General features: G+C 42.7%; 1 protein-coding gene across 1 annotated transcript in view; it reads right to left on the reverse strand.

The window, feature by feature from the left end:
• The window catches only part of FSD2 (fibronectin type III and SPRY domain containing 2), a 103600-nt gene that overhangs the window by 58445 nt on the left and 20397 nt on the right, over positions 1 to 24758 (reverse strand). Inside the window, exons 3-6 of the mRNA XM_069766083.1 lie at positions 21334 to 21429; positions 21003 to 21236; positions 18989 to 19011; positions 12241 to 12362 (exon numbers count right to left, since the gene is read on the reverse strand). Coding sequence (XP_069622184.1) covers positions 12241 to 12362; positions 18989 to 19011; positions 21003 to 21236; positions 21334 to 21429 — 475 coding nt within the window. The remainder of the gene's footprint in view (positions 1 to 12240; positions 12363 to 18988; positions 19012 to 21002; positions 21237 to 21333; positions 21430 to 24758) is intronic.

Here is a 24758-nt window from a genome sequence, read left to right on the forward strand (position 1 = left end):
CGCTCCCCCCGTGAGCGCTGCCGATCGCATATGACGTACTATTGCGTCCTTGGGAAGTAAAGCCCACCCCACATGGACGCAATAGTACGTCTAATGGCAGAAAGGGGTTAATACTACTTGCATTATGCAGTCATGGACGAAAGTGTTGGCACCCTTGAAATTGTTTCAGTCAGATAAGTGTTTCTCACAGAAAATTATTGCAATTACCCAAGTTTTGTTATACACATGTTTATTTCCTTTGTGTGTATTGGAACAACACAAAAACTGAGAAAAACAGAAAAATTGGACATTATTTTACACAAAACACCCAAAATGGGCCAGACAAAATTGTTGGCCCCCTCATCTTAATAGTTGATTGCACACCCTTTGGAATAAATAACTGCAATCACTTCCTATCACTATCAACAAGATTCTTACACCTCGCAAATGGAATTTTGGACCATTATTGTTTTGTACATACAGTAGATATACAGTAGGTTTTTTTTAGATTCATATTTGGTGATCCCAGACTTAAATGATAGGGAACAGAATAAACTTTATAATTTATACTTTTGAAATGATTCTCTGTACAACAAAACAATATGCTTGCAAGGCTGCAGAGAATTCAGATGCCCTGGAATTGACTTGAAAATCTGCCAGCAATCCAATGTGCTTATGGTAAAACTCGTTAAAGAGTAGATATTGATTTTTTTCGGGAGATACATCCAATAGGTGGCACTAGAGTCCAAGCCCTCTTCCGGTCATGATCCAGACCGGGTTTTGAGTCCTGTTTCCCCTTTTTCCCGGTCTAGTCATGTCAAGAGTTAACCTTTCCCAGCCTAAGTCTGGGCTCAGGTTGACTATTTATCACTGCTGCTTCCTGCAGGTGATGTCAGTTATAGTTTTTGCCTAGGGCTGCTGTAGCTGACTCTGATTGCTCTGATTTGCCCTGTTGCGTTTGCTGTCTGAATCAATGTCTCTGTTTGTCCCTTTTCCCATCTTGACTCAGTGTTTCCCTATAGTGTGCTGACTCCCTGGTTTTGACTTGGCGTGTATCCTGACCTGCTTCTGTTTTTTGTCTTTTGGCTTACCTGCTCCTGACTGTTACTGATCCCCTGGCTTGTCTCTGACCGTGAGGTTGCTTATTCCTTTTGTATTGTGTTACAGTCTAGGATCTGACCAAGCTTGTTTGCCTATTCTGCTGCTTCTCGTGGTAGCCCCACTGTTGCACTGCAGGCCAGCTCTGTTTAGGTGCAGTCCTGCTTCCAATCAACTGCCATCTAGTGGAGCCTGCAACTCCCTGCAATTGCAGCAGCGTTACACTTCCTCTCTGAAAAAGCTATTTGCATACATGGATGTGCAGTAACAGATATTTGACTTGTACTCCTTACTTTATGGCTATATCACCGATCATCTGCCCCAGCAAAATGGAAGAGGCAAAGCTGCAAATTGGGCTCCAACAATGTAAAGCTAACCACAATAGTTTACATAAAACTGTTTTCCTAGCCAGTCATTCAAACTTATTTGGACACTGCTTCAAATAGTCCCAAAAATGTTGCTGCTATATGAATGCAGTAGAAGGGTATGTAAAGTAAGACTGCTAAAAGAACTTTAGAATTAGGTTGACCAAACTGTGTATGTTGATGTCATGGTCAGGCAACATGCCCTGAATGTATATTCTCAATAAAGATTCATTGTTATCAGAGGTCTCTGGCAGTAGCCACACCCCTCACCCCTTGAAAAACACATGCACATTCAGTTGAATAGAGCATGCAGGTGTGTAGAAATTTAGTTAGAGATAGCTGTTGTCACGGGTGTGTCAGCGGCAACACACAGTCGCTCTGCATCTGGCTGCAGAAGGTCTCTGCGTCTGGCATTGCAGATGCCTTCTTAATCCTTCTGACATTTGGACCCAGTGGCAACCTCCCTCCTGCCCTAATTGACACACCTGTGTTATGATACGGTGGTCTAGGAGCAACATGGAACGAGCTCTGAAGGAAGTGGTAACTGTACTGACCGCAGTCCCTAAGCTCAACACAACACTAGAAGTAGCCGTGGAATGCTCCTAACTCTCCCTAGGCATCTCGTCACAGCCTAAGAGCTAACTACCCCTAAAAAAAGAAGCAGGAAAGCTTTCTTGCCTCAGAGAAATCCCCAAAGGATAGATTAGCCCCCCACAAATAATGACTGTGAGTGGAGAGGGAAAAGACATACACAGAATGAAACCAGGATGAGCACAGGAGGCCAGTCTAGCTAAATAGATAGGACAGGATGGAATACTGTGCGGTCAGTATAAAACACTACAAAAATCCACGCAGAGTTTACAAAAAAATCTCCACACCTGACTAAAGGTGTGGAGGGCAAATCTGCCTCCCAGAGCTTCCAGCAAAACAGAATTAATTCACACTGATAAGCTGGACAAACAAAGAAAGCACAGAATGGATAAGTCCACAATCTATGGACAGAAAAGAGCAAGCAAAAACTTAGCTTTGCTGAACTGGTCAGGATAACAGGGAACTCCAAAGAGATGTGAATCCAACCAGGAACCATTTACAAGTGGCACTGGCTGAAGAAAGAGCCAGGCCTAAATAGCCAAGCAGAAGAGACGATAAGTGGAGGCAGCTGATGACAGCTAACTCCAAGAAGCAGCCATACCACTAGAAACCACAAGAGGGAGCCCAAGAGCAGAACTCACAAAAGTGCCACTTACAACCACCGGAGGGAGCCCAAGAGCGGAATTCACAACAGTACCCCCCCCTTGAGGAGGGGTCACCGAACCCTCACCAGAGCCCCCAGGCCGATCAGGACAAGCCAAGTGAAAAGCACGAACCAAATCAGTGGCATGGACATCGGAGGCAACAACCCAAGAATTATCCTCCTGGCCATAACCCTTCCACTTGACAAGATACTGAAGCCTCCGCCTTGAAAAACGAGAATCCAAAATCTTCTCAACCTCATATTCCAACTCTCCCTCAACCAACACCGGGGCAGGAGGGTTAACCGAGGGAACAACGGGCACCACATATCTCCGCAACAAAGATCTATGGAAAACATTATGAATGGCAAAAGAGGCTGGAAGAGCCAAACGAAAAGACACCGGATTAATAATTTCAGAAATTTTATAAGGACCAATAAACCGAGGCTTAAACTTAGGAGAAGAAACCTTCATAGGAACATGACGAGAAGACAACCAAACCAAATCCCCCATACGAAGCCGGGGACCAACACACCGACGGCAGTTAGCAAAACGTTGAGCCCTTTCCTGAGACAACGTCAAATTGTCCACCACATGAGTCCAAATCTGCTGCAGCCTGTCCACCACAGAATCAACACCAGGACAATCAGAAGGCTCAACCTGCCCAGAAGAAAAACGAGGATGAAAACCAAAATTACAAAAGAAAGGTGAAACCAAAGTAGCCAAACTAGCCCGATTATTAAGGGCAAACTCGGCCAACGGCAAGAAAGACACCCAATCATCCTGATCAGCAGACACAAAGCATCTCAAATAGGTCTCCAAGGTCTGATTAGTTCGCTCAGTTTGGCCATTAGTCTGAGGATGAAACGCCGAAGAAAAAGACAAATCAATGCCCATCCTAGCACAAAAGGCCCGCCAAAATCTAGAGACAAACTGAGAACCTCTGTCAGACACAATATTTTCCGGAATGCCATGCAAACGAACCACATGCTGAAAAAATAATGGAACCAGATCTGAGGAGGAAGGCAACTTAGGGAAAGGTACCAGATGGACCATTTTAGAGAACCGGTCACAAACAACCCAGATAACAGACATCTTCTGGGAAACAGGAAGATCCGAAATAAAATCCATGGAAATATGCGTCCAGGGCCTCTCAGGGATCGGCAAAGGCAAAAGCAACCCACTAGCACGGGAACAGCACGGCTTGGCCCGGGCGCAAGTCCCACAGGACTGCACAAAAGCACGCACATCGCGCGACAAGGAAGGCCACCAAAAGGACCTAGCAACCAAATCTCTGGTACCAAAAATCCCAAGATGACCAGCCAACACTGAACAATGAACCTCAGAAAATACCTTACTTGTCCATCTATCAGGAACAAACAGCTTCCCCACTGGACAGCGGTCAGGCCTATCAGCCTGAAATTCCTGAAGCACCCGCCGCAAATCAGGAGAGATAGCAGAAAGAATCACCCCCTCCTTAAGAATGCCAACCGGCTCAAGGACTCCAGGAGAATCAGGCGAAAAACTCCTAGAGAGGGCATCAGCCTTAACATTCTTAGATCCCGGAAGATACGAGACCACAAAATCAAAACGGGAGAAAAACAGGGACCATCGAGCCTGTCTAGGATTCAGCCGCTTGGCCGACTCGAGGTAAATCAGATTCTTATGATCGGTCAGGACCACAACACGGTGTTTAGCTCCCTCAAGCCAATGTCACCACTCCTCAAACGCCCACTTCATAGCCAACAACTCCCGATTGCTGACATCATAATTGCGTTCCGCAGGCGAAAACTTTCTGGAAAAAAAAGCACACGGTTTCATCAAAGAACCATCAGACTCCTTCTGAGACAAAACGGCCCCTGCCCCAATCTCAGAAGCGTCGACCTCAACCTGTAAAGGAAGAGAAACATCCGGCTGACGCAACACAGGGGCAGAAGTAAATCGGCGTTTAAGCTCCTGAAAGGCCTCAACAGCCTCAGAGGACCAATTCGTCACATCAGCGCCTTTATTCGTCAAATCAGTAAGGGGCTTAACCACACTGGAAAAGTTGGCAATGAAACGGCGATAGAAATTAGCAAAGCCCAAAAATTTTTGAAGACCCTTCACAGATGTGGGTTGGATCCAGTCATGAATAGCTCGGACCTTAACAGGATCCATTTCTATAGACGAGGGAGAAAAAATAAAACCCAAAAAAGAGACCTTCTGAACTCCGAATAGGCACTTAGACCCCTTCACAAATAAAGCATTATCACGAAGGATCTGGAACACAATCCTGACCTGCTTCACATGAGACTCCCAATCATCGGAAAAAATCAAAATATCATCCAAATATACGACCATGAATTTATCAAGATAATTGCGGAAAATATCATGCATGAAAGACTGGAACACAGATGGAGCATTAGAGAGCCCAAATGGCATCACAAGGTATTCAAAATGGCCTTCGGGCGTATTAAATGCAGTTTTCCATTCGTCACCCTGTTTAATACGAACAAGATTATATGCCCCTCGGAGGTCAATCTTAGTAAACCAACTAGCCCCCTTAATCTGAGCAAACAAATCAGTAAGCAAAGGCAAGGGGTATTGGAATTTGACCGTGATCTTATTAAGAAGACGATAATCAATACAGGGTCTCAAGGAGCCATCCTTCTTAGCAACAAAAAAGAAACCCGCTCCCAATGGTGACGAAGAGGGTCGAATATGCCCCTTCTCTAAAGACTCCTTAACATAACTCCGCATGGCGGCATGCTCTGGCACAGACAGATTGAAAAGTCGGCCCTTAGGGAACTTGCAACCAGGAATCAAGTTAATAGCACAATCACAGTCCCTGTTCGGAGGAAGGGAACTGGACTTGGGCTCATCAAATACATCCTGGAAATCCGACAAAAAAAGAGGAAATTGACATCAAAGGAACGTCACTATGTACTCCTCGACAACCCCAACTAGTCACCGACATAGTTTTCCAATCCAGCACCGGATTATGTTCCTGTAACCATGGAAATCCCAGCACAACAACATCATGCAGGTTATGCAACACCAGAAAACGGCAATCTTCCTGATGTGCAGGAGCCATGTACATAGTCATCTGTGTCCAGTACTGAGGTTTATCCTTGGCCAAGGGTGTAGCATCAATACCCCTCAAAGGAATAGGGCTCTGCAAGGAAAAACCACAGCGCCTGGCGAATTCTAAGTCCATTAAGTTCAGGGCAGCGCCTGAATCCACAAATGCCATGACAGAAAAGGACGACAATGAGCAAATCAGTGTCACAGATAAGAGAAATTTAGGCTGTATAGTACTAATGGTAACAGACCTAGCGACTCTCTTAGTACGCTTAGGGCAATCAGAGATAACATGAGCCGAATCACCACAGTAAAAACACAGCCTATTCTGACGTCTGAATTCCTGCCGTTCTATTCTAGTCAAAATCCTATCACATTGCATGGGTTCAGGATTTTGCTCAGAGGATACTGCCATATGGTGCACAGCTTTGTGCTCGCGCAGACGCCGATCAATCTGAATGGCTAGAGACATAGATTCGCTCAAACCGGCAGGTGTAGGAAAGCCCACCATAACATCTTTAAGGGTTTCAGAAAGACCTTTTCTGAAAATAGCAGCCAGAGCCTCTTCATTCCATTAGGTGTGCACAGACCATTTTCTAAATTTCTGGCAGTATAACTCTGCCGCTTCCTGACCTTGACACAAGGCCAACAGGGTTTTTTCTGCATGATCCACAGAATTAGGTTCGTCATACAATAATCCGAGCGCTTGAAAAAATGCATCTACATTCAATAATGCCGGATCCCCTGTTTCAAGAGAAAAAGCCCAGTCTTGAGGGTCACCATGCAGCAAGGATATGATGATTTTTACTTGCTGAATGGGATCACCAGAAGAACGGGGTTTCAAAGCAAAAAACAATTTGCAGTTATTTTTAAAGTTCAAAAACTTGGATCTGTCCCCAAAAAACAATTCAGGAGTAGGAATTCTAGGCTCTAAAGCCGGAGTCTGGACAACATAGTCCTGGATACTCTGTACTCTTGCAGCAAGTTGATCCACACGAGAAAACAAACCCTGAACATCCATGCCAAAGCATATATCCTGAACCACCCAGATATCAAGAGGAAAAAAAAGACAAACCAGAGCACAGAAAAAAAAAATGGTTCAGAACTTTCTTTTCCTTCTTTTGAGATGCATTTAATTCATTTTTGGCCACTTGTACTGTTATGATACGGTGGTCTAGGAGCAACATGGAACGAGCTCTGAAGGAAGTGGTAACTGTACTGACCGCAGTCCCTAAGCTCAACACAACACTAGAAGTAGCCGTGGAATGCTCCTAACTCTCCCTAGGCATCTCGTCACAGCCTAAGAGCTAACTACCCCTAAAGAAAGAAGCAGGAAAGCTATCTTGCCTCAGAGAAATCCCCAAAGGATAGATTAGCCCCCCACAAATAATGACTGTGATTGGAGAGGGAAAAGACATACACAGAATGAAACCAGGATGAGCACAGGAGGCCAGTCTAGCTAAATAGATAGGACAGGATGGAATACTGTGCGGTCAGTATAAAACACTACAAAAATCCACGCAGAGTTTACAAAAAAATCTCCACACCTGACTAAAGGTGTGGAGGGAAAATCTGCCTCCCAGAGCTTCCAGCAAGACAGAATTAATTCACACTGATAAGCTGGACAAACAAAGAAAGCACAGAATGGATAAGTCCACAATCTATGGACAGAAAAGAGCAAGCAAAAACTTAGCTTTGCTGAACTGGTCAGGATAACAGGGAACTCCAAAGAGATGTGAATCCAACCAGGAACCATTTACAAGTGGCACTGGCTGAAGAAAGAGCCAGGCCTAAATAGCCGAGCAGAAGAGACGATAAGTGGAGGCAGCTGATGACAGCTAACTCCAAGGAGCAGCCACACCACTAGAAACCACAAGAGGGAGCCCAAGAGCAGAACTCACAAAAGTGCCACTTACAACCACCGGAGGGAGCCCAAGAGCGGAATTCACAACACACCTGGACCTGGGTGTTATAGACTCTCAGTCTGCTTCAAGGAACCCCTGGTGATATTCACATTTTCCATGTGAAGGCTTGGATAGCAGTCCGTTTACTTCCTCTCTGGTGCTCTTAAAGGTCGTTTGGCGTTACTTCTCTGGAGTCTGCTCCAGCTAAGTTTCTTCCCTCTTGTTTGTCTCCCTTCTTGTCTTTAGAGTATAGTGGGAACTGACCAGTGCTCAGCCCCCTTTCCCTATTCAGGACCTAGCTCTAGGGATTTACAGGGTTTAGGTTTTCTGCTCGGCGACTGGTGTGGAACCAATATAGGGACTGTAGGGTAACATAGTAACATAGTAACATAGTTAGTAAGGCCGAAAAAAGACATTTGTCCATCCAGTTCAGCCTATATTCCATCATAATAAATACCCAGATCTACGTCCTTCTACAGAACCTAATAATTGTATGATACAATATTGTTCTGCTCCAGGAAGACATCCAGGCCTCTCTTGAACCCCTCGACTGAGTTCGCCATCACCACCTCCTCAGGCAAGCAATTCCAGATTCTCACTGCCCTAACAGTAAAGAATCCTCTTCTATGTTGGTGGAAAAACCTTCTCTCCTCCAGACGCAAAGAATGCCCCCTTGTGCCCGTCACCTTCCTTGGTATAAACAGATCCTCAGCGAGATATTTGTATTGTCCCCTTATATACTTATACATGGTTATTAGATCGCCCCTCAGTCGTCTTTTTTCTAGACTAAATAATCCTAATTTCGCTAATCTATCTGGGTATTGTAGTTCTCCCATCCCCTTTATTAATTTTGTTGCCCTCCTTTGTACTCTCTCTAGTTCCATTATATCTTTCCTGAGCACCGGTGCCCAAAACTGGACACAGTACTCCATGTGCGGTCTAACTAGGGATTTGTACAGAGGCAGTATAATGCTCTCATCATGTGTATCCAGACCTCTTTTAATGCACCCCATGATCCTGTTTGCCTTGGCAGCTGCTGCCTGGCACTGGCTGCTCCAGGTAAGTTTATCATTAACTAGGATCCCCAAGTCCTTCTCCCTGTCAGATTTACCCAGTGGTTTCCCATTCAGTGTGTAATGGTGATATTGATTCCCTCTTCCCATGTGTATAACCTTACATTTATCATTGTTAAACCTCATCTGCCACCTTTCAGCCCAAGTTTCCAACTTATCCAGATCCATCTGTAGCAGAATACTATCTTCTCTTGTATTAACTGCTTTACATAGTTTTGTATCATCTGCAAATATCGATATTTTACTGTGTAAACCTTCTACCAGATCATTAATGAATATGTTGAAGAGAACAGGTCCCAATACTGACCCCTGCGGTACCCCACTGGGTAGGAAGGGTGCTATTTGATCTGCCTAGAGGTCTCCACTTCCCCTTTCCCTAGCGTTTGGGCTTTGTTCCCCTCATTTTGCACTTAGTCTTCCCACATTGTGCGTGACAGCTGTTGGCCAAAGAAACATTCAGCTGACAGCTATTGAATGTGTATGGCCACCGTAACTTCTTAATTTAACACTCAAATTTCATCGAAGGATAAAGTGCATACAATACAGTATACAATGGCTTGCAAAAGTAATCAACCATTCAATCACCCACCTCCACCCCTTGGCATTTTTCGTGTTTTGCTATCTCACGACCTGGAATTTTTAGGGTCTGCATCAGTTCATGTATAGAACATGCCTACAACAACTGTTAACATTTAGTTTTCTTTTTTATTTTGAAGCAAACAACAAATAGGACAGATTCACTATTCACCCCCATAAAGTCAGTACTTTGTAGAGCCTCCTGTGGCTGCAATTACAGTTTTGGTGGACAGCCGCCTCTTGGCAGGTTTGTTGTGGTACCATGTTCTTTCCATTTGATGATAATGGATTTGATGGTGCTCCAGGGGATCATCAGAGATTCGGATTTTTTTTTTTTATAACCCAACCCTGACCTGCACTTCTCAACATCTTTCCCTCTGACTTGTCTGGAGATCTCCTTGGTCTTCATGGTGCTGTTTGGTTAGTGGTGCCTCTTGCTTAATAGTGTTGCAGCCTCTGTGACCTTTCAGAAAAGGTAAAGTGTATACACTGACAGACATGTGACACTTACATTACACATAGGTGGACTTTCACTAAAGCGTGTGACTTATGAAGGTAATTGCGTGCACAAGTTTTTAATGGATTCATCACAAAAGGGGTGAATGCATATACATATGCCAATTTTTAGTTCTTTGATCTCATAAATTTAATTTTTGCTTATATTTTTCTCACTTCACCAACTTAGACTATTTAGTGCTGATGCATCACACACAAATCAGATTACATTATAAAATATTTAAACACAGGTTGTAGCAATGTTACAAAATAGGTTAAAGCCAAGCGGGTGAATACTTTTGCAAGCCACTGTATGTGAATAGAATACAATATAGATGAGTGTTTCCCAAATTCCAGCCCTCAGGGCCTCCAACACATCGTGTTTTCAGGATTCCCTTAGTATTATACAGGAGAGTCTGTGGCAGTTTCTGATACCTTAATAATAATTCCATCACCTGTGAAATACTAAGGAAACCCTGAAAACATGACATGTTGGGGCCCTGAGGACTGGAGTTTGGTAAACATGGATATACAGTAGATGAGCTTCATTATTATTAATGACAATGGTCAGTTTATCATACACACAATACACACAGCTTTCTTCCTACGTCTGTTAAGGTACCATCACTCTTAGCGACACTGCAGCGATCCAGACAATGATCCCGATCGCTGCAGCGTCGCTGTTTGGTCGCTGGAGAGCTGTGACACAGACAGCTCTCCAGCGACCAACGATGCCGAGGTCCCCGGGTAACCAGGGTAAACATCGAGTTACTAAGCGCAGGGCCGCGCTTAGTAACCCGATGTTTACCCTGGTTATCAGCGTAAACGTTAAAAAAAACAAACACTACATACTTACATTCCGGTGTCTGTCCCCCGGCGCTGTGCTTCTCTGCACTGACTGTCAGCGCCAGCCGGAAAGCAGAGCGGTGACGTCACCGCTGTGCTCTGCTTTCCGGCTGGCGCTCACAGTCAGTGCAGAGAAGCACAGCGCCGGAGGACAGACAGTGGAAGGTAAGTATGTAGTGTTTGTTTTTTTACGTTTACGCTGATAACCAGGGTAAACATCGGGTTACTAAGCGCGGCCCTGCGCTTAGTAACCCGATGTTACCAGCAGAAAGAAAAGTATCACTCCAGTTATGCACACCACGTATAAAAAATGAAAACATAATGTAGGAAAAAACACAAGATTTTATTGACACACAACATAATAAAACATACTTAAAAACAGAGTACAATAATATATATAACCCATAATAAGCATACTGATAACCAATGCTATAAGCCTGCCTGTACCCTAGGACTAGATGCAGACCATACGTGGCCAGCTCACAGGACAAACTAACCAACCCAGGCGGATGTATACAAAATCCTAAGTGGCCAGTAAACACCCAAATAGTGCATTTAGCCCGAACGGCTCATGGGACAAAAATATCTACCCTAAGCCAGTAAGGCAACAGGATCCCAAAATAACAGTGGGAGAGAAAAAAAAAAAAAAAAAAAGCACTGGAACCGCCAGGAAAAACCTCAGAGCACTAGAAGAAGGGGTTACCCAAGTGGTGACCAGAGCGGAGTCCGTGGGCAGCCAGGCAAGCAAGCAGGACGGACCAGAGCAGCCCCACGCGTATCGCCCTTCAAGAGAGGGTCATATAAACAGTTACCCTTCTATTGATCTGATATAAGAAAGGTGCACAAGGTGTCTAATGTATAGAGGCAAAATAGATAGTTGCGATATACGGCAATAATGAACCTTTTGTCAACACCTTGTAGTATACCCTAATAGTTAACACAGTGTACTGTTTGTCGAAAATGGGGGTATACACTGTGTAAGCAAAATAGTATACCAAAGAAACAATCTAGTGTTAATATGCCAAACACTAGCACCTCTCAAATAATAAAGAAATGGTCAAATAAAGGATGTACTCATCCGTATGCTGACACCTTGTGCACCTTTCTTATATCAGATCAATAGAAGGGTAACTGTTTATATGACCCTTTTTTGTGGAAACTATCCCACATTAGATCTTTAAAGCTATTTCTTTGCACCTTATAAGCATTTGTACACTTTATATTAAGTTATGGTGTGGTGGTGGTTTCATTTTTGATAAGATCCTGTAGGGTCACAAGGGAGAGCCGTCGACGAGTGGGGGCGCCACATCGATTTTAGGGTGCCAACCTCCGCTGTGAGGCAGGGCGAGTTAGGGAAAGATCACGCCCCCCCCACCGTCTAGTCTCTATCCTATCATATATTGTTTGTGTTAAGATAGATTAAGGTGTTACTGTCTCCTGACCCGATTATATGGGTATTTTTACTCAGTATTTATTAAAAGTTACATTTTAAAAGGGTTTTTGCAGTCCTTTGGTTATACCTACTAATTATACCCTGTATGTATTGTTTTTGGTTATTACTTAACACAGAGACTGAAGTATGAAATGTGCTTTACACTGGAAGTACAAGTACCTGGGAGAGAATTGATGGAATCCATAAGCTGATCCACATCTGAGTAGTCTAAAGTAATGTTTTTAAAATCTGCATTTGTTGAAATATTTAAATTGATATCCGTATTGAAGTATTGGTGTAATCTGCAAAAAAAAAACACAACTATAATTAAACAGATTTGTACGGCATACAGATTTCGAGACCATCGATCACCTGTCTTCACAATGCAAACTGCACACATTATTACACAGTGGCGTAACTTGAAACTCATGGGCCCTGATGCGAAAGCTCCAAGGGGGCCCCCAAATATTTTAAATCTTTAATAGCAATAGTCTTTTTCTATAGGCCAAAGGGACTTTTAAGGCCCCCTAGGCTCCAGGGCCCGGGTGCGATTGCAACCCCTGCACCTGTTGTAGTTACACCCCTGTTATTACATATAAACTGTTATAGATGGACTCATAAACTGCTGATTGTACCATTATAATTACACAGCCATTCTGACATAAATTTTCAAAGTACATCAGTCTTACCAAGTCTAATGCATTTATCTAATAAAGTATGCAGTGTCCATTTTGTATTCTAGAGACTTGATTTTTAAAAGGAATCTGTCACTTGATTTTTGCTAGCCCATCTGAGAGCATGTTGTAGGGAAAGAAACACTGATTCCAGTGGTGTATCACTTACTGGACTGCCTGCTGTAGTTTTCATAAAATCAGCTGTTTATCTGCTGCAGATCTAGCAGTTCTCTCAATGCTGAGCTCTGTATAAACTCGCCCACACCTCTGATTGGCAACTTTCTGTGTACACTGTGCATAGGCAGAAAGCTGCAAATCAGTGGTGATGGTAGGGTCAAACAGAGTTCATTAATATGGAGGACTACATGGCAACAGGTTTACTAGTCCCCTAATGATAATCTCCTAGCAAACAGCGCAGTAAGTGACAGATCGCTGGAATCAGGGTCACTGCCCCTACATCATGCTGCTCTCAGATTAGGTAGCACAAACCTGATGACAGATTCCCTTGCAGCAATAGTAATAGGTCTCTCAAAGCTTTTAAAAGTTGTTAGAAGAAAGTTTGAAAATGTATTGAATCTCCAGCAGTATTTAGAGTTTCTGCTGCCCTAGGCACTTTTACTGCTGCCTCCCCCTTTGGTGAGTATGACCCTATCGGCAGTGACTTTGGCAAAAATCGCTGATGTGAAAGTCGCCTTTTGCAGCAGATCCGGCAGTTTTCCCGCATCTCCCGTGTAACGGATCACTTACGGCAACAATGCGTTCGGCCTCATTCATTCCCTATGGGACTTGCGGACACGTGCAGCACTTGCAGTTTTGCCGCGATCCGGCAAATGCGGTACTTGCAGCAATGGAAAAAAACGCTGCTAGCAGTGTTTTTTGTCTCGCCGCAAGTGCCACACATGTCCGCAAGCAGCCATCACTACCCATCCCTGCACCTTGCTAGCTCATCCCAACCATCCCTCTCAGACCTAAAATTGCCCTATAAAGCTTTAGAAAAACTATTTATTACCTGACATATTCCTACAATAATGAGAGCTCCAGGCTACGGCGTAGACTGGGACGGGCAGTCTCCGGGTCTCCATCCTCTTGCTGTGCACACCCTCAGTCCCTGCCTCACTGCCTGTGCACAGACCTCCCTCCACCAGACCCGGTAATCACCGCTCGCAGTAGCATACCGGCAGAGGTGCATCTAGGGTTTCTGGCACTTGCAGCATGTCAATTCTTTGTGCAGATCTACAGCGTTTCTGCACCCATTGACTTGCATTGAGTCAGGCACATATGCACCAAAACCGCAGATGTAAAAAAGATCTGCGGTTTAGCTGCAGATGAAAAGCGCAGATCAGGAGGAGGGGAGTGTGGGCGGAGCTATGTGCGTGTCTGTGTGTGCGGACAGGGTCTGCGTGTCTGTGTGTGTGTGTGTGTTTGGTCGGCGGGACTGTCCGTGGGTGTCCGGAGTCTTAGGGCTATCCGTGGGTGTGCGGGGGGTCTGCCGGGGCTATCCATGGGTGTGATACATTTTAACAATCCAGGGCTTGCTGTTACACCTGTCTTTTATGTCTAAGACCCACTAAATACTTTGACCTACTTGAGGTATATTGTTCTTTTGACTTTATGTGTGGCTATCTTAATTACTATTTATTTTGTGGATTGCTTGGAGCTCAGTCTGCCTTGTTTGATTCTCTTATGTATACTGTCAATCCTTAATTTTAACCTATTTTGAATAAAATATCTTAATTTTACTTTTGGTCTTGTACTTTCCCTTTTTTCTGGATATATCTATTTTGGGAAGTTTACCAAACTATTGTTTTGGCCTTTAATTTTGGGTATTTATACAGTACATACAACATAGAGTACATACTCACCAATCACCTTGATCCCGAAGCCATCGATCATCTGTAAAAACTATTAAAATAATAAACCAACAGTATACTCCATGATCCGCAGAAATCCAATTAATACGAGTGTCCCATGATGATCTCCCGTGGAGAGCAGCCACATCAGCTGATGCGACCGCTCTTCAGGGGCTCCGGGATACAATGACAGAAGGTATCCTGTATCCCTCCATCGCTGTGAGTATAGTTCATACTCTCACTTGCGGGACTGCTGCATGGCAAAAAAATCTCACACAGCATTGCCATAAAGTGTATGCGTAGCCTTTATGGCTATAAAATATAGGGGACCCAACGTCATTGTTTGGGGGGTCCCCCTATTTTAATAGCCAGTAAAGGCTATTCAAACAGCTGTGGGCTGATAATCATAGCCTGGGAAGGGGCCATGGGTATTACCCCATTCCCAGGCTACAAATATTGGCCTCCGGCCTTCAGCTTTTTCCCTCTGGCGCAGAAAATTGTGCGGGAGCCCACGCCATTTCCCCCCCCCCCCCCCTTTTTTTTTAAATTAAACATATTGCTCATTAATAAACATTGGCCTTGCTATTATATATCTATGGATAGATGTAGATAGATATATGGATAGCTAGATAAATATATGGATAGATAGATAGCTATATCTATAGATACATAGATATATCTATCCATATATTTATCTACATCTATCCATAGATCTATCTATCTATCTATCTATCTATCTAGCTCATTCCTTCTATCTAGCTATCCCATAACTATCAATCTATCTATATCTATAGAGAGATAGAAGGAATGAGATAAATAGATGATCGATAGATAAATATGAGATAGATAGATAGATAGATAGATAGATAGATAGAAGGAATGAGAGATAGATGGATAGATAGACAGATAGCTAGGAATGAGATAGATACATAGAAGGAATGAGATAGATACAGAGAAGGAATTAGATAAATAGATAGAAGGAATGAGAGATAGATAGATCTATAGATAGATCTATAGATAGAGCAAAACGTAGAAGAAAAAAAGACTAGACCAATAATGGTATGCCCACCCATAAATAGTACAAAAAATCAAAATACTTTAATTACACCTCAGAGAAAGACAAACACAGAATAAAACCATTTAAAAAGGCCTAAATGGAATGAGGACAGGTGAATATAGCATGGCTCACCCTCCCCGCTATACTCACCCTCCTGGCACGGTCTCTGCATTTCCCTGCTTCATCGAGGGGCCTGCAGCTCCTTCCAGTGTTGAGCGGTCACATGGTACCGCTCATTAAGGTCATTAATATGCGCTCCACGCCTATGGGAGTGGAGTCGCGTCCATATTCATCACCTTAATTAGAGGTACCATGTGACCGCTGAGCACAGGAAGAGCTGCTGACGCTGAGAAAATCAAAGTTGCAGGCATCCCTGGAGGAGGGTGAGTATGATGTCTTTAAGAATGTGGAGAGGTGAAGAGGTGGGTGGGCGGCTGACCAAGGACTTTCTCTGATGGGTCCTTGACCTCCCTGTCCAAATGTGAACACTTACCTAAGGCTAATGTCTGTATGCATGGGTGAATGTGGACACCTCTCTCAGTAAACCCTACATATATGGGTTGGCCGGAACTAAGTGTGATTAGATGTGCAACCTTTTTTTGTATATTGTGTATGGAGGTAGCTGCTCCTGGTATGCACCTATTCACACTAGTTTGGATGTGCCAGTCGATTTTCTGTCATTTTTATGTTAGCTTACTGACTGAGCACTCCTCCCGTCACCATGTGGTTTTTAATTACATCTAATCACACTTGGCTCCGGCCAACCCATATATGAAGGCTTTACTGAGAGGGGTGTCCACACTCACCCAAGCATACAGACATTAGCCTTAGGTAAGTGTTCACATTTGGACAGGGAGGTCAGGGACCCATCAGATTAATGAGGCCACACTATTTGGCCAAATTCTGTGCAAAGCGTCTCATGAATATTTTTCCTAATGTTCAAAAAGCCATTTTGCTATTCCTATTTCATGTATTTCCTATTCAACATGCTTTGGCACGCTAGAGTGCAACCTTTTTTTGTATATTGTATATGGAGGTAGTTGCTCCTGATTTGATTTGATTTGGTTTAGTTTTTTGCTTAAATTTTTCATAAAATTCAGAGTTTTCACTACTAGATTTGTGTTCTGAGGAAGAATATGACTCTGAAGAATAGATGTCATCAAGGGCCATGTCATCTGAAAAAAAGTCACCTCTATAATCAGGTGAATCTATAACTCCCCGAAATGACCATTTTCCATCTGTCCTGATGAGTTAATGGATTCATCTGATTGGCAGGAAACAAATTTGTCTGTGTTGGAGATATTTGTTGTTTCTATAACAGATTTATCAGAATAAGCTAGATTAGGAAACTTCCCTTTAATTTTCCCTAAATTGTAATCTCTAGTATTGTATGAGGATTTAGAAGGGGAATTTTTTTCAGGTAGAGAAATCAGATGCAGATCAACATCCCCATCATCAGATAAAATGTTGGCCTCATCTGTCTTTAGATTAGATGATTCTTTGAAAGATCCATCTCCTGTGATTACCTGGTTATACAATTGTTTTGTATGTGTAGGGTTCCCCTTTAAATACTGTGTTTTTATGGCTGTTATGTAAAGAAGTAGAAGTGGCACCATTCTTTACATTAAGTGATGGTTGATGATTTTTATTTTTTAATATCGGTATTTTGCTAACTGCTCCATATGAATGTCTGATAATGCCACCTCTTTGATTTTTTTCTTTCTTCTTTTATATCTGAATTATGGATGAGGGTTTTTCCCTCTGTGTCCATGTACCTCTCAATTCTCAATGAGAATAACTGTTTAACTCCATATCAGCATGGGTTTATGAGAAATCGCTCCTGTCAAACCAATCTAATCAGTTTTTATGAAGAGGTAAGCTATAGGCTGGACCACGGTGAGTCATTGGACGTGGTATATCTCGATTTTTCCAAAGCGTTTGATACCGTGCCGCACAAGAGGTTGGTACACAAAATGAGAATGCTTGGTCTGGGGGAAAATGTGTGTAAATGGGTTAGTAACTGGCTTAGTGATAGAAAGCAGAGGGTGGTTATAAATGGTATAGTCTCTAACTGGGTCGCTGTGACCAGTGGGGTACCGCAGGGGTCAGTATTGGGACCTGTTCTCTTCAACATATTCATTAATGATCTGGTAGAAGGTTTACACAGTAAAATATCGATATTTGCAGATGATACAAAACTATGTAAAGCAGTTAATACAAGAGAAGATAGTATTCTGCTACAGATGGATCTGGATAAGTTCGAAACTTGGGCTAAAAGGTGGCAGATGAGGTTTAACAATGATAAATGTAAGGTTATACACATGGGAAGAAGGAATCAATATCACCATTACACACTGAACGGGAAACCACTGGGTAAATCTGACAGGGAGAAGGACTTGGGGATCCTAGTTAATGATAAACTTACCTGGAGCAGCCAGTGCCAGGCAGCAGCTGCCAAGGCAAACAGGATCATGGGGTGCATTAAAAGAGGTCTGGATACACATGATGAGAGCATTATACTGCCTCTGTACAAATCCCTAGTTAGACCGCACATGGAGTACTGTGTCCAGTTTTGGGCACCGGTGCTCAGGAAGGATATAATGGAACTAGAGAGAGTACAAAGGAGGGCAACAAAATTAATAAAGGGGATGGGAGAACTACAATACCCAGATAGATTAGCGAAATTAGGATTATTTAGTCTAGAAAAAAGACGACTGAGGGGCGATCTAATAACCATGTATAAGTATATAAGGGGACAATACAAATATCTCGCTGAGGATCTGTTTATACCAAGGAAGGTGACGGGCACAAGGGGGCATTCTTTGCGTCTGGAGGAGAGAAGGTTTTTCCACCAACATAGAAGAGGATTCTTTACTGTTAGGGCAGTGAGAATCTGGAATTGCTTGCCTGAGGAGGTGGTGATGGCGAACTCAGTCGAGGGGTTCAAGAGAGGCCTGGATGTCTTCCTGGAGCAGAACAATATTGTATCATACAATTATTAGGTTCTGTAGAAGGACGTAGATCTGGGGATTTATTATGATGGAATATAGGCTGAACTGGATGGACAAATGTCTTTTTTCGGCCTTACTAACTATGTTACTATGTTACTATGTTACTATGTTACCTCATTGGTATTTGTGATGTCAACTATCAATGTGCTCCAATTCCTGAGCAAGCACCTTGCTTCCATTACACTCTTTACCGTAAGTACATAACCACCTATAATTATATACTCTCGTAAAGCATGCCACGTAGAACATATCCCATGGTGATCAAATAAATGACCCTTTATAATCACTGTCCTACTGGAAAGTTTTCTATAGTGCAGAAATCATAATTGTTTTTACCTGTTGGTTGTGTGAAGTGCAGCCTGCAAAAGAGAATAAGAAAAATGTTAGTAGCCAATATGAATCTTAAAGGTTTATTTGGCCTAACTTTATAGATTTGTAGAAAGTGAGCAAACAAGATGACTTAGCTGAATAAAACTATCTTTATATGTACAAATATTATGCAAATAATTCAAAATATAGTAAGTTACATAATTGCTAATGCAGTGGTGTAGAATGGGTTGCTAGTGCCCAGGGCAAGGCAAGTATTGTGCGGCCGTTATTATTTTCTAACTCCCATCCATTAGTCTAGTTTTTAGCCCCCAATTTCCCAAGCATATGTACTGAATTTTGAGGATAAAAATGAAGTATTCATAGCGTGGCCATTGATACTATAGTTTTTCAGCTTTCTGCTCAAATCAGACATAACTTAAAAATAACAAGTTATACATTGTTATAATATATTTTTACATTTTTTCTGAAAACAATTTTATTTTCCTAGCCCTAAAATTACCCCTACCCCTTTCCCTTGCTGTCACTCTAACGCATGTCATAATAACCATATCCCTAGTCTTATTCTTAACCCTAGGCGTAAGCCCAAGACTAGCCCAACTAGGGTTAGAAAACATGCAAAATGTAATAACAGCTCTTCGAAATGAATGAAGCCAGTATTGAATAACGTAGGGTATGTGCAAACATGTTCATTGGAAGCCATTTCAGGTATCTATCTGAGGAAACTGATTGAGGGAATGTCAAAGTTGTGTAAAAGAGGGATACTTTGAATAATCTAAGGTTTAATGCATTTTGGTTTGTTTGACCCTTGCTTCTGTACTCCTTGTTTCCAAATGTGTCTCCTCGTCATTTTGCTGTCTTCCGTCTAAATTAGCAAATTGCACATTCTAATAACAAGGAAAACAACTGTATGAACTGGTGTGTCCAAACTTTGGACCAGTACTGTATGTTGAGAAGTATAATAAAGTTTAAATTTAGAAATTAGCATTGTGGAATATTCCTATATATGAGAACAGTATATATTAACAAGAAAAATCTAGCGCTACATCCATCAGTCCTGTTGTAACTAAATGGAAAGGAGGTGGTCATGTGCAACCACACCAGTCCATTCCACCCCAACTGAAGTGAATGACTACTGTTGATCGTGACCCCTATTTTGGGGATTTGTTGGGGCCTCCTATGATCAGATATTTATCACCTATCTCTTGGATAAATGATACATTTCATGTGACAAAAAAAAAAACACATTTAGGGTATGTGCACACGTATCTGTGAGGGCTGTGGATTTTTCTGCAGCGGATTTGATAAAGCCGCAATGCAAAACCCGCTGTGTTTTTTCCTGCGGATATATCACGGTTTCTATTGCGGATTCCGCTGCGGGTTTGCAACTGCAGTTTTCTAATGGAGCAGGTGTAAACCCGCAGCGGAATCTGCACAAAGAATTGACATGCTGCGGAATGTAAACCGCTGCGTTTTTTTCCGCAGCATGTGCACTGCGGATTTAGTTTCCCATAGGTTTACATTATACTGTAAACGCATGGGAAACCGCTGCGGACCCGCAGCTGCGGACCCGCAGCGGATCCGCAGCAAAATCCGCAGCGTGTGCACATAGCCTTACTGCAGTAGCAACATTGACTTGTGAACTACTTTAAAAATGTAGGAAAATTTTGTAAAAATAAAGGAATTAATTATCTACCGCATAAAACTATAAACAGCTTACCAAATATCAATTAAATCTTTATAAATTAACACTGCTGACATGGGCATAGTTATATATTGTTGAAAAAATAATGTTTCCATCAATTTCAACTGAGGGAAGGGAGAGGATGAAGGGAAGGGGTATAGGTACAGCCATAATGCATGAAACACTCTGCCCTAAAACAACAAATATTTCAAACCTCCTGAACCGGAGTGTCAATCATTCACACCTAGAATTTTGTCCATTTACACATATATTTATGTTGTTGGCATGCTATTAGTACATACATTTCATTACTAAATTGAGACCTTTAGGAGCTTATACCTTCACAAATTCCACTTTGTCATTCTGCTTGAATAACTGCTGTATAGTCTCCATTAAATCTTTCGAAGTGTCAAGACTTTTCCCGCAGTCAACTAATTGCTCAAATAAGGATTCCAGTTTACGTCTCTTCTCTTCTCCAAGAGCTTGCATTTTTTCTTCAAGTTTAGATGCAATAGTATCTATCACTTCTGTGCAATGCAACTCAAGATTCTGGTCCTGTCTCCCGGAATTCTCCTGGATATCATAAAATATCTGATATTTATCACTGTACTTCCAACATTACTAAATAATTAGTTAATAACTAAACAAAAATAAACTCCAAATAACTCACCTCTATTGTGGTATACATCTCCTCAAGGTGTCCTGCAAAATTCTCCATCTGGGTGATCTGCTCTTCCAGTTTACACATATTTTTGTGTATTTCTTCCTTAAGATTGAGACAAAGTTTTGTTATGCAAACGTGTGTTCTTGAGACGGAATAGAATTCTCAGTTTTTAGAATTTAAAAAAAAAAAAAAGCTCAATAAATCTAGGTAATTTGTAATTACTTGTCCACCACAAATGTATTTTATGATCCATAAGAAAAAGGAATTATTATTTCCATTTTGTTACTGGTATTTTGAAAAAAAACATAAAATGATCTATTTGAATTGCATAAATTATTAAAGTTTATTAAGTCAAAGCAATATTTTGTAGGACTATGGTCTATGGTTAGTACTGGACACCGTCACCATTATTACCTCTATTTGAAAATGAGTCTTAATTTCTTGTGTTTTTACACCCTACTAACCTGCCTAAATTTGATATTTCTATTTCTATATGTGATAGGACCATAGCTACAAGGCAACATGTTTAATTTCGTACCTAAAATGGCTAATCCTTTTGGTACAAGGGCCCTATTCCGGGCTGCTTTCCCTGTGGCCACTGTCTTGCCTGCGCAAATGTCCTGCGCTGCTCTTCTTTGCAATCTTCAGATGGGTCACAACAATTTCAGATAAGACAACGAATATCCTGCGGTAGCAGTAATGTTATATACTACGCTACTTGCGGATGTTCTAAAATATATATAGGTTTGACCTCCAGAGAATTACGCATCCGCGTACGTGAGCACGTGCGGGACATTTGCACGGCCAAGACAGTGGTCGACCCCCTCCAATTAAAAACTATCCCCCGCCACTTTAGGGCATATCACAATTGTGATGCCAAAACGTTGAAAATCAGGGGGATAGACATTATTCATCTAGGTATTAGAGGGGGTAATTACAAGAAAATCCTGGCCCAAAGAGAGGCAAAGTGGATTGTTAAGCTGGATACTGTGGCCCCCAAGGGCCTTAATGCGTCTTTGAGCTTTGCTTCATTTCTATGAATAATTAGTCTCTCTTCTTTTCCTGATTTATGCTCATATATTCACCCATTGAAGGTTCTTTTGTGTGTGGTTTTATTATTATTGTTTTAACTCTTTCTATGTATTCTCTTTATTTTTAGTTATGTTTTTATGTGGTTATTCGTCTCTTTTTTGGACCCTATTATGAACATTCTGCCGTGCAACCCATCACTGAAAAACAAGCGGAGAAATATATTGTGCCATCATTTTATTATATTTATATAGTATACGGTCCTCTCTTTATATCAGAATTTGTATGCCACCTTATTATATTGATAATATGTATGGATTTTATGTGTACCAACAAGATTTGATATTCTGGCACATTTTGTAAGTTCAGATACCTCCCCTTTGTTTATATGCGGCCGTGCGCATGCGCACTGTTGTCCCACGCTTCCGGCATTCAGTCGGGCGTCTTTATCCTGACGCTCTGTCTGGATGCTAGGACCTGCGGGGGCGCACTGCACACGCGCCGACAGCGCCGCTTCTCATGGGGTGATCACAACCATGTGATACACCCTGTGACCCATTGTCATGGCAATATAAGGTCCTTCTATTCACACTTACATCACACCCCCTGAGGAAGTGTCTGGTATAGACACGAAACGTACGTCGGGGTCACCCGCCATCACTTGGGGCTCATTACCATCTGAGTAGTGTTGTGCACTGGGCCTGGTAAGTTTTGCCCTTAATTTATGATACAGTCCCTTTAATCTGCGGATCTCCAGCTGGGCTTGATCTATGTTGATTTACCCTGACCTTTTTTTTTTTTTTTTTGCCTTAAGGTACCGTCACACTTAGCGACGCTGCAGCGATACCGACAACGATCCGGATCGCTGCAGCGTCGCTGTTTGGTCGCTGGAGAGCTGTCACACAGACCGCTCTCCAGCGACCAACGATGCCGGTAACCAGGGTAAACATCGGGTTACTAAGCGCAGGGCCGCGCTTAGTAACCCGATGTTTACCCTGGTTACCATCCTAAAAGTAAAAAAAACAACCACTACATACTTACCTACCCCTGTCTGTCCCCGGCGCTCTGCTTCTCTGCTCTGGCTGTGAGCACAGCGGCCGGAAAGCAGAGCGGTGACGTCACCGCTCTGCTTTCCGGCTGCCCGGCACTCACAGCCAGACCAGAGAAGCAGAGCGCCGGGGACAGACAGCGGTAGGTAAGTATGTAGTGGTTGTTTTTTTTACTTTTAGGATGGTAACCAGGGTAAACATCGGGTTACTAAGCGCGGCCCTGCGCTTAGTAACCCGATGTTTACCCTGGTTATCAGCGAAGACATCGCTGAATCGGCGTCACACACGCCGATTCAGTGATGTCTGCGGGAGATCCAGCGACGAAATAAAGTTCTGGCCTTTCTTCCCCGACCAGCGATATCACAGCAGGGGCCTGATCGCTGCTGCCTGTCACACTGGACGATATCGCTAGCCAGGACGCTGCAACGTCACGGATCGCTAGCGATATCGTCCAGTGTGACGGTACCTTTACTTTTGGCTTTAAACCTTGCTATAGAGCTCCCGCTGCTTCTGTGGATCCCCGCATTGTTATACAATACTTGGGCTTTATTTATTGTGCCTTATTTTTGGCTCTACTTACCTAGCACATGGACAAGCATTCAAATGTAAATCAGATAGATGTACTACCTCTGAACTCCCATGTGCACCTCACTACTGTATGTACTTCCGTGTCCTTGTCCTGATTGACAATTTTATTATATGTGTTTTTCTTTGATTTTTTTTAAATAAATGTTGTACTTTCTTACTTATTTATTGGTTACTCCAGTTTTTCTCCTATTTATATATGTTTAATTTCTTGACTGATTTTTAATTCAGTGTCATGCTTTTGTCTCCTTTGCCTCAAAAACATCTCCAGAATCCGACCTTTTATTACTTTTATTCATCTCACTAAACTCTCCCCTCTCCAATCTATCCAGAATGCAGCAGACAGATAATTATACTTGTCCAGCTGCGACATGAATTCATCTATCCTGTGACAGTTACCTTACCGAATGCTCATGCACTAGAGAAGACCTGGACAAACACAGACCAGGGGCTGAAAGAGTGACCCACGGGCAGCATCGTGCCATTCCCACCGGGTTGTGTGTGGGCTCATACGGTATATAGGGGGCTGTGTGTGGGCTCATAAGGTAACGTATATACTCATGTAAAAGCCGAGTTTTTCAGCACTTTTTTTGTGCTGAAAGTGCACCCCTCGGCTTATACACGAGTCATTGTCCAGAAAGCCAGTGGGGGAGGGGAGCGGAGGAGCAGCAGCAGGAGCCGGCGGCTGTGGCTGTAACTGTGCAGCTGCTAAAGACAAATTAATATTCGTTTCACTTGTAGCGCACAGTGACAGCTGCAGCCGTTGGC

The sequence above is a fragment of the Ranitomeya imitator genome, chromosome 4 (genome assembly GCF_032444005.1).
Source record: "Ranitomeya imitator isolate aRanImi1 chromosome 4, aRanImi1.pri, whole genome shotgun sequence".
In the NCBI taxonomy this organism is placed as follows: Eukaryota; Metazoa; Chordata; class Amphibia; order Anura; family Dendrobatidae; genus Ranitomeya; species Ranitomeya imitator.